Source organism: Dermacentor variabilis, chromosome 9 (genome assembly GCF_050947875.1).
Source record: "Dermacentor variabilis isolate Ectoservices chromosome 9, ASM5094787v1, whole genome shotgun sequence".
NCBI lineage: Eukaryota > Metazoa > Arthropoda > Arachnida > Ixodida > Ixodidae > Dermacentor > Dermacentor variabilis.
The window spans coordinates 70432210-70442719 of NC_134576.1; the positions used below are offsets into that span (position 1 = coordinate 70432210).

The following is a 10510-nucleotide window of genomic DNA, read 5'->3' on the forward strand; positions in this document are numbered from 1 at the left end:
AAAAAAAGAGAGATAGAGAGAGAAGGTTAGAGAAGGTAATTCTGCGGCGCCACACGGCGGGCGAGAGATGCGCGTCAAAGAGAGAGAGAGACGCCTCCCTGACTGAATCGGTAGGTGGCTCCGCCCACGGGTACCGCCCATCGGAGGCCGCCGCCACAGCTCTATAAAATCTCGGAGGTGTTCGCTGCCATGAGCATTCTATCCCGAGCTTGCTCCGAGTACACGTGTCAGTGCCTTTCTAGCTGGTTTCGCTTTCGTCTTCGTCGACTTGGCGTGGCCAGCTCTAGTTCACACCGTGCGCAAAGTGCATCTGGATAGTTGCAGCTCGCCCTCTTTCCTCGTTCACGGACGACGTCGCCGCGATTTGGACTATGACCATGAAGCTTCAGACCGAGCAGCAGCAGCAGCAAGTGATCAGCCTCGCCAAGGTAGCCAGAGGGCGCGTGAGCCGCGAGGAACGCGACGTCAACCACGGCGCGATCCAAGCGCTGCTCGACAAGCTCAAGGACCTGGTGCCCAATATGCCCCGGAGCAAGAAGCTTTCCAAGCTCGAGATCATCCAGAACGTGATCGACTACATCCTCGACCTGGAGCTCGCCCTCGAGGCGCATCCGTCCAAGCGATCGTCGTCGACCTCCACGGCGTCGACTCCTGCGCGCCAGCCTCTGGGCGCACTCCCCCCTCCCGCCAACAATGCGGCCGCCAACGCTCTCTCCGAAGATCAGGTGCGTCTTGGAATTCAACTTCTGTCGTTCTTTTCCATTCTCGCATTACCTTAGTGGTCATAGGCTTGTATTTGCGGTGTATAACATGACCTACGACCAATAACGTATAGCCACGTGGATACCGCGTGTGGAAGCGTACAAGGTTAGCTTTCAGTAATTTTGTTGAGAACGAAAAACGGGTAATGAGGATGGAGTAAGCGCCTTGTGTACCAGGTGCGTAGACACCATTTTTTTTTTTTCGAGGGGGGGGGGGGTGGAGGCTAGGGTTCTGTTGTTCCCTGTTACATTTGCCAGGCTTGCTTCATAATACTACAACTGTAGTTGTACCATCCTGTAGCTGTCGGGGGCGGGCGTTCGAAGGATGTGCGCCTTCATTCATAGGCGACGTGCCGGGCAGAAAAATGATTAAAGCGCCGGCCGTAAAAATAGCGAGGGTAGGGAGGTCTGAAACCCGGTAGCCTCCCATCCTTGGCTACGCCACTGGTGTAGAGGAACAACTGATAATTTCTATTGTGAAGCGTTCGGGGGAGCGTTCGGCTGTGTTGGCGATTCGTCTTATAAACGTTTACTGGGTGAGGAGGTTTCAACTAGGAAGTGTTCCTTCTCGTATGACGGCGATGTCAGAAACAATACGTTTTTTTTTTTCATCAGCTCAAGGTTGCAACGATTCACGAAATGTTTCTCCACTGCATCAGAGGAGTTTACTAAACTGAGCTCTAGAATATGAATAGCTGATCGCAGCCGCAAATACACACTGCAGTTGCATTTGATATCTCGTCGACTTTATTTTCTTTCATTTTTGTGTCACTTGGTGAGCCTCAGTTTTGTAATGCGCGCACTATCTTTTCTTTCCATCGCAGGTGACCCATGCGGAAAAGGTCATTCGCCACTTTGCGGCACTGGCGCCAGCCGTGGTGTCGGCGAGCGCCAATCTCGAGCTTGGATCTTTGAGACGCCAATAGCAAGCGTCTCCCGATTCCATGACATCGCTCGGGGCCCGACTAAGCGGCCCGGAATGAATGACCGACTGGCCCTGGGCCGTGCCTGACGACCGGCAATTCGGTGTCATCCACGTGCCTTTCCTCGAGACACCGAACGCCACCAAGTGCGATCAACCATCGGATGAACTCTTGAGGAATATGTGGAGGAACGACCGGAAAAGTGCGGGAATCTGCAAGACTTGGAGGTGTCCTCCATGAACCCCGGCCCGAAGTGCCTGCCTTTAGTTCTCAGGTGCGTCAAGTTTACATTTCTTTACTTTAGAAAAAAAAGCATGATTTTCCAGCAAGGCATATTATAAGTACTTTGTTCTACACAAACAAGTGTCCTGATCTCTATTCTCTTTTTTTCTGCAGTTTTACTGTGGACAAGTCCAAAGACTCCTGGCAAGCGCATGGAAACGGCCCCCACTTCAGTTGGCGTGGCTCAGCCGGCTATGTGTCTCTATCCTTGCTCGTCAAGCGGAGTATCTTTGAAGGTGAGAGTTATTCAAGGTTCACAAATTTTGTTGGATGACGTGTAGGGTCAACCAGGGAAAACAATCTGAGTGTAAGGTTCGAGTTTAGGCAAGGAAGCTGTATTGTTTTACCGTTTTCTTAGTGTACACTCGTCAGGAGATTCGAGATCCCTGGCGAGCTACTTTGAAAATGTCTCGTACAGTGCTGCACAAGGGCACTTCAACGCTTTCCCTGAGGCCACAGATAATGTACGGGCTGAAATAGAAAAAGGAAGGAGTACTTAAAGTTCCAGGCGCGCTTCTGATGCTTAGAATACTTGCACACGGCTTAGTATGAGAAACCGGCGAGTCGTTAGCAAAACGCGTATTTGACAATTCTATACTGGTCACAACCAGCTCTACTGCGAAATATTTGAGGAACGATTATTAATGATGCTTGGTTTCTTGTGCTTATTACAGGAATGTCGGCAGGCAGCTTCCATTGAACAACGATGGGACTTCTTGGAGTAGGAATCGCCAGAAGCGAGTTACGATCACAGTTCGACAAAGGTACCCTGGATTGTGGACGGCTGCGGAACATGACAACAAGAAGGCGGCAGCAAGAACGGCGCTAATTTTGTACGACAGATGGCAAATCCCGCACGAATAAAATCATTGTCAAATCTAAACACAGCTGAAGTTTTGTACTGCAGCAGGACAAAGTTCTCTACCAATAACGTTCATGGCGTTATACTTTTACCGTCCCAAGCGTCTGGCAGTGGTGCGCTCAAAGGGCCCCTGTCAAGGATACTGACGTCGTGCTTAGAGCAAATTAAGTGCAGCAGATTGGAGAAGGAAGCCACATTTATTCTGCATTTATAGAAATCCTGTATCGCAGAAACCCTAAGCGGATACAAAGCAAATCTATAGCAGGAGCTTGACGTCTTGTAAAGATACCCCAGGTGTGTGGAAAGTGAAAAAAAAATATTGCCGAGAGCGAAGCTCCCCTAATATTCCAATATACAGTGCTTCCTGCCAGTAATACGATGCGCAGGGAAGACCTTTCGCCATGCTCACTATGCAGACTTGAATGAAAGAAAATCGGATACGTAGTTGATGACCACGTTGACTACGCCTACAGGCAAGAATTATTCGTGCAGAATATAGGATGCTATGGTCCCACCGCAAGCAGACTGACATTGTCATGGGCTCGGATAGAGTTTCGCTGTCAGGGCAAGATTAATACAAGTTCTTGGTTACCTTGTGAACTACTGCTGCCTGGACACGCACTTGTTGAATTCGAAAGAAAGTTTCCTGTAATGACTTGGAATTTTCACCATGCGTTATGTGAAGATGCAGCCCCTCTCGGGGGCAGTCGCCGGCCTGCTCCCTCCCTATTTCCCTCTCCATCCTTTGTATTTCTGTATTTTGTTATCAAATCTAGTAATAAAAATCTTTTGCAAAATGATGCGGAGCTACATCAGGCAGAATACTATTGTCATACAGTCCACTGACTCAAGCTATCTTGCAACGAAGTCCGTCAGCCTCTTTCGAACAGTTTAAGTACATTACCGACTTTTTAAATCAAAAAGTTTGCAAGGTGCGTTAGCCCGTTTTCGTAAATGACTACTAGATAGAGGCGATGGTGACAAAGGGGCGTGTTTCAGTTCATGCCTGTTTTATTGTTGAGCTCTGATTTTTATGTTCTGCGTACACAATAATTAAAAAGTTGGCTGTCACTTTAGCACACGCTAAAGAGGATGAAGGCGTAAGCCTGCGTTCTCACGATACATTCATTACATCACTTGACATTTTCATTCGGACGCGATGTTACTTCCTATTGTTTTCTCCCACCAGTTATAGTGGGTTCGAGTGCCTTAATTAACTCATTAATTAACACCGAAGGTAGAGGGTTCTACTGCCGACCCTCACGATGTCAATTGGAATCCAATTTGGAGGTATGAGCGGTTCGCACGTATCTGCAAGTTGGTTGGCTTGAATTTTGGTGCCGTAACGCCGAACAACGCGTTTTTTTCGACTCGTGAGCCATCTAAGGCTTCCGCCTGAAAAACAAGAGACATTTGCTACCTATTGATTGGAAGCCAATTTAAAGGAATCGCTTCGCCCCGTGTATCTCGACTAAAGGCAATTCTTTCGTGAAAGGTGAAAGAATAACTCGAAGTACATGAGGAGAAACCTGAGATAAGGCAAGACGTCTCACTCGCCTTGCGTAATTGCATAAGGATGCGTCGGCATCCCTAGATGACTTCCAGCTCCAAAATGGGGGATTTCACTGCATCTGCGATGGACCGTCATTACAAAACAATAGCTGCTTCGACAAAAGGCCCAACGTTCTCAGTTTCCCCGGGATCAGCACCCTCTTCTAGTGTTCCTGTAATATGCTCCAGGCAGGGAGTATTGGCCTCGAGCTCCACCACTGGAAAAGCTGGCGCCACCGTCGGCGTGACGTGCTAGGAGGGATCACGTGGACATAGCGGCCGCGTCGGCTGCTTCGGGGGCGCCGAAGCGAGCTGAAAACGAGTTTAAATTCCCTCGTACGCTGCGGTCCTCATTTAGTGGCGAAATTTTCCCGCTTCGAGTGTCTCCTTTACAACGCTTGAAAGCACTACAATAGGTTGTGGCTGCCTTTGAAGGCGCGCAACATGGTAGGCTACTGCTCGGTGCCGCAGGGCCGGACGCACGTAACGGAGGCCGGTGTCAGCCTTATTCACACGCAACCGCACGAGAAGAAGCTGCGTGAAGCTTGGCTCGCGAAACATAACACCAGCAAACAGTCATCGGCTACAACTCGGGTATGCCGCAAGCACAGACGCGAGGAAGATTTCTGCTGCGGCACCCGGTCTGCGATGTTCTGAAAACACGCACTGAGACGCTCGTTCGAGTCCGCTGCCCGACTAATGTCATGACGGTTTTGTCTATGAACTTGTCGATACTATAGATACTGGCAAGTTCAGTGGAGTGGAAAGGCAGCGGCAAGAAGCACATTTAAAAAAAGCATGGCATATGGTCATGTTTGTGTTATGAATTAATGCACTGGATTACAAAAAAGGAGCAGCGGGAAATTGCACGCTGAGAACACCGATAAACATACAGTGCGACGCAACTCGAGAAATAATATTGAAAGGTCATAGAATTTAGAAAAAAAAAAGAATATTGAATCGTCGCGACGGCACATCACAGTCCCCGTAGGCGTCGAAGTCTCTACAATGAAATTATTTTTGAACAGCTGTGATAGTGCCCACGCAACAATGGTTCCTTGTATACTGTCAAATGCTCATATTCTGCGGCCTAAAGCTCATGGCACGGTGCGAAAACGCGCGCGCAGAGAAAGCGAAACAGTGCGCGGACAAGCATGCAGGCGCGCAGTCGGTCGCTGCGAATCTGCGCGATCGTGCATTGAGGCTTCGTTCTATTACGCTCCATTTAGTTATACAAACACTATAAGAACCTATTTCACATAGTTTTCTCTCAGCGTCTACCTACCTTTCACGCAAGAAGCCGGTTCGGGAGACCCCATCGCGGCGACGGCGCGCAGTGGCGTTCACTGTACGTATTCGGTAAAGAGATATCGTCTGTAAACGATTGTGCGCTTTCAGTTTGCCCAAGATGATTATTTAGACAGTAAAACACTTCTCTCGTTTCGAAAGTACTTACAGAAATGTCCGGGAGAGCTCGCACGTGGTGTTTTCAGTGAGCGCTGACAGCAAAACCTATGAGAAGCGCGCCGCGCTATCCCTCATACTGCGCCAGCGAGGCGCTTCCGATAGATGGCGACTCCGTAACTCCTCGCCGCCAATAGGTGCGCCTAACTTTCCCAGCGCCGCTCTCACTACTATTCGCCGAGAGCTATGACGTGGCGGAGAACGACGTCAGATGTTCAACTGCTCCGCTGCGAAGCCAACTTTACGGGCGCGATGCCGACTCGCCGTTTCCGTCAGTTCCATCGACATTGCGATCAGCGGACGTCGAGCGTGCGTTGCATTCAGCGGCTGCGGGCAGTAGGTACGTTACTCGACGATATTAAGTCGAGGACCTTGGTGAAGTGATACGAAACACATCCTATTGAAACTTGCATTCCAGTATGACGGGGTGCAGCGCACCAAACTGCACAAACCGCACGGAATGCGGCACAGCTTTTTACGCGGTGCCGCCTGGATAGGCAGACGTGCGCCGGCGACTACGTATCAGCCGAGACCGGCCGGCTCCGAAAGGGACCAGGATATGCGAGCTGCGTTCGCCTTGTTTATGGATGTGAGTTTCGCCTTCGTTACATTTATCTGGAGCAGTAACACCCCTGTTCACACTGAGATGCGTACGGGTGGCATGAAAGGTTGTTCACTCGTTCGCTTTTCCGGCGTGTACGTGAAGCGCGACGCAAACGCGGGACAAAGAATGAACGGCACGTCCATGTCGCGCTGCACATATACGTCAAGAATGCAAGAATGTTAACTTACCACCTAGCCCAATTCGTTGTCTTGGTTGTACGATTGTTCTGACTAAGTGGCTCTGGAACACTGTTTTCAAAACAAAGTAAATACTAGCGGATACAATTTGACCGCTGCACCCGTGGTGTTTCTCTACACTGTCTTTTCTTTCAATTCTTTGTCGGCCTTCTGACTTTTTATGTGAGGTCGAGCGATGTGCTGTTCATTGTTTTGCAGTAAGTGAAAACATGTGCGCTCCCGCTGATGAGACAGCTCTGATAGCTTCAGCATTTACCGCCCGCAATATCTTGCTTGTTCGATCGGCCTTAGTCGACGTAGCAATGTAGAATTATGCCAGTATGTTTAATGAGCTCTGTGTTATAGTAAATTGACCCGAGTACTATGAAAAGATCAAGAAAAATGTGTAATACTACAAGATGCAATATGTGAATAATTACTTTGCAAGCTTGCCATCTTGACATGATTAGCCCAATGAAAATAATTTGTTGTTGCTCTTAATAGCTTTTTGCCTTTCCAGTTGCCTTGAATTTTGACCCCCCCCCCCCCCCCCTCAAGGCTCCAAGAACCCGCACTCTTGCCCTTCTGCCAGCATGCAGCCATTGGTCACCTATTCCCTTGTACGAAATAAATTTGATCTGGACGCTCGTCCATCTTAATCTTTTGGCATTTGAAGATTTGCTTCTACGAAGCAGCCGGTAAGTCTGCAGTATGAATCAATCGTAAAAATAGGCTTTGCATAAAATGTGCGCATGTGAACGTTTGGAATGCGTTTAAATCTACGTGTCGGCATCGCATATATCGAAAACGTGAAACGTGTCGCTGCCGTGAACGACGGTTAGCGATAAATTACGCTCTGTTAAGGGTCCCTGACAGAACTGCAGGCACCATAGTCCTCTTGGCAACGATCTTTAATCAGCTGGTTTCGGCAGCCAAAATGCACTCACATAACTGTCCACCTTACGCGCATGAAGCTTTCTTTAAACACCCTTGAAAACATTTCTTGGCTTCCGGCCTCAGTGAGTAAACTTCATTTGGATGTGGGAAAACATTTTACCACTTTTTGTTGCAAAGCACAGCGCGTTTCCACGCGAACTGTGAGCTGTTCGATCCACAGGCATAGTCAAGATTTTATTTCGAGGGATCGAGGAGGATCCTACCCCCTATATGTAAGTTCGTGCGTGTGTTTGTATATGCGTGTATATACGTGCATACAAACAAAATTTCGGGGGGTTGGAACCCCGTCCCATTCCAGCTACGCCAATGGTTCGAGCGTAGCCTATATTAAAAATTGCCATCTTGCTCAGCGCTTGCGAACAATTGACGCATGTAGCTCGCGACCAGCTGACAAAAAAATCAAATGGAACACTGCGCGGCATTTGCCTCCTGCGCACGCGAGGAGTGGCTTCCCTGCATAGCTGGAACATACTGGCGGACCTATGCGCAACTCTGCTCCCTGCGGGAGCATATACAGGGACACTAGCTTCTTCGGAGCTGGGACGCGCTAATGTTGTTGAAGCGGAAAGGGTTATCCGAGCTCTAGCCGATAGCGTTCCAAGGTAACGGATTAACAATGTACAACTTTTGCTCCGGTAGAGTCGCGATGAGGGTTTGATTCACGCATAGAACGTGATGACATGACAGTTCATCGTTCTTTCGCCCTCCACATATAGTGGATATGTCATCGCTCTAAATCATCACCGCGTTTCCTGCATCTCCTTTATGCTGTCCCCATTCCTTTCCCACACGGCAGTCAGCTTCTAGACCGCTTCACCAGAACACCTTCCGTCCTTTGCTCTGATAACTCATCGTGTCACAGACACAGCCGACGTAGCACGTTTTTGTATCTCGAAACAGCGCCTGGTATGCTACCAGCGAGGATGGCTTGGATAGGTAATAGTTTGGAGAATTAAATGCATCTCTTTTTCTTTTCGAGCACAGTGGCAGGAGGCATACGGCGAGGCTAAACGACATCCTGTGCAACCTTAACAAACGGAAGTGTCGCTTCATTCGAGCGCTTTATGCTTTAGGGAAGGCAGATTGTCCTCGTGTAACATATCCAGTATACTCTGCGGCGTCCTCAAGCGATGTCAGCAGTACAGCTGCTCTAAATATACCGTCGGGACACTCGAATAGCGCTTGTGACCTTCCAATTGTCTAGCTACAAAAAGAGCTGTAGCTCTTCGGATCTACCACTTCAATCCTTGCTGCGTACTCGGTGATATATGCGAGAAGCATTTGCATGTTTCCTGAGGCTGAGGCATTTTCAAAACATCTTACATCGAAGAGCAATCTTAAAATTAAGGTTTCCCTTCCGCTGGCCGAGCTCCTGTTTCCCCATAGCAAAGGACTAAGACAATTCAGTAATCAGCATACAGGCTATTAGGTCACTTTGGCCAGATAACGTTGACCAGCGACTGAACACAATCCTGTCTCTTAAGTTACCTTGCGAACATTTCATCTGGGCCATTAAGTGCATGCAAAATATGAGCACCCACTTCGGAAGGCCTCGTCGTAAGTGACGCGCCAAGCTTGCCCTTTGTGTAGTCACCCCAGCTCTTTCCACTTGTCGTTGAAATGGATCGTCTCTGGACGCTCAAGATCCGCGATTGTTGGTAACAAGGCTATGTGGAGTGTTTAAAAATTCCTCAAACTTCTTCTGAGCAGCACTTTGCGCTCGGACGGAGATAATCGCGTGCTGCGCAGCTGGCTACGTGACACGTGCCCGATTTTCCCCCATCTCTTCAAGGAACCGCACCCGAGGGCACTCTGGAGTAAAGCGTAGCCGTGGGCGTTCATTCATCGCGCACGTGCAAACGACGACCTTAATAAGCAGGGCACAGCTGCGGGGAGGCCATGGCGCTCATCTTCAAGGCATGCGGCTTTTTGCCACGCGCGTTGGCTGATTTCCATCGACTGGCTGCCCGGTATTACACCTAGGAGTTCCGCGTACTGTCGGGGGTGTCGCTGACAGTGCACACGAACGGTACAGCGTAACAATGGGAAGCGAACCACTCTCCCCGAGGCACGTGCACTTGCTTCCCCAGAGGCGAGTTCCGCAGGGCCGGTGTGTGTCACCGCGCTTCTAAATGCAGCGCGACGACAGGGCTTCGGTCACGCCGGGTCCAGGTGAGGGCCAGACAGTCTGGCGCCAGACCGAACGCCTCCTCTCCCCCGCTTGTCGCGCGCGCGGAGACGCCTTATGATCTTTCCGCCCTCTGCCTTTTATTGTCCACCTTGCTCTGCGCTCACTCTCTCTCCCCTTTTACAGAGGGGCAGGCATTGCCGATCACACCACCCACCCGACAACTGAAAGACCTCCTTTGCGAATTTTTTAGGTGGGGGGGGCGGCGGAGGGGGGTTGTCGACGACGGTCCCAGAAGCCTCTCGCCGCTCGAGTGTTGACTTTGAATCAAGACATTTAACGCTTTCTCCTTTCTTTTTTCAATTTCGCAGGCGGGTCGGTTAGGGGTTTAGAAAACGAGTGTTTGGGGTAGGCGGCGGCGACTCAATGCCTGACGGGTGTACCATTGTGACAATTTGTTCTTGCGCTACGAGGGACAGATTTCTTGGATGAGCCCTCCACGTTGGGTGAAATTGGAGCTGCTTCGGGTATCTGGCAGTTTGTTAATAGGATTGGCCTGTCAGAGGTCCCGCGTTTGCCGTCTAGCCTTTCATTGTTGTCCCGTTTGATGTTCACTTGCAGTTATTTTCGAGTTCCCCACTTTATTTGGAGAAATGTGGGACAGAGACATCCCGCATCATAGCTGCACCAAGATCAAATTCCTCGCTAGGCACATGGTAAATTTCGTAATCTTCGGTGTATTTACTGTATCCCTAGGAGATAAGTGGTATATTCAGAATTGTGCGATGCGCCTGCCGACTAA

General features: G+C 49.6%; 1 protein-coding gene and 1 long non-coding RNA gene across 2 annotated transcripts; both read left to right on the plus strand.

Annotated features, from left to right (window-relative positions):
- The first annotated feature begins 208 nt into the window (after window positions 1-208).
- LOC142592794 (uncharacterized) lies at window positions 209-2849 on the plus strand. Its single transcript, XM_075704468.1, has 4 exons — window positions 209-725; window positions 1586-1958; window positions 2081-2202; window positions 2641-2849. Exons 1-2 carry the CDS (start codon window positions 372-374, stop codon window positions 1685-1687), a joined length of 456 nt encoding a protein of 151 aa, XP_075560583.1. The 5' UTR covers window positions 209-371; the 3' UTR covers window positions 1688-1958; window positions 2081-2202; window positions 2641-2849.
- A 3092-nt stretch (window positions 2850-5941) lies between these two features.
- On the plus strand, window positions 5942-9727 carry LOC142558052 (uncharacterized). The gene is made up of 3 exons (XR_012822938.1): window positions 5942-6183; window positions 6262-6432; window positions 7144-9727. It is a non-coding gene; the product is annotated as an uncharacterized LOC142558052 (long non-coding RNA).
- The last annotated feature ends 783 nt before the right edge of the window (window positions 9728-10510 follow it).

Coding starts and splice junctions, on each gene's coding strand:
- LOC142592794 (XM_075704468.1), top strand. CDS start 372: ATGACCATGAAGCTTCAGACCGAGCAGCAGCAGCAGCAAGTGATCAGC. Junction 726..1,585: donor ACGCTCTCTCCGAAGATCAG/GTGCGTCTTGGA, acceptor TTTCCATCGCAG/GTGACCCATGCGGAAAAGGT.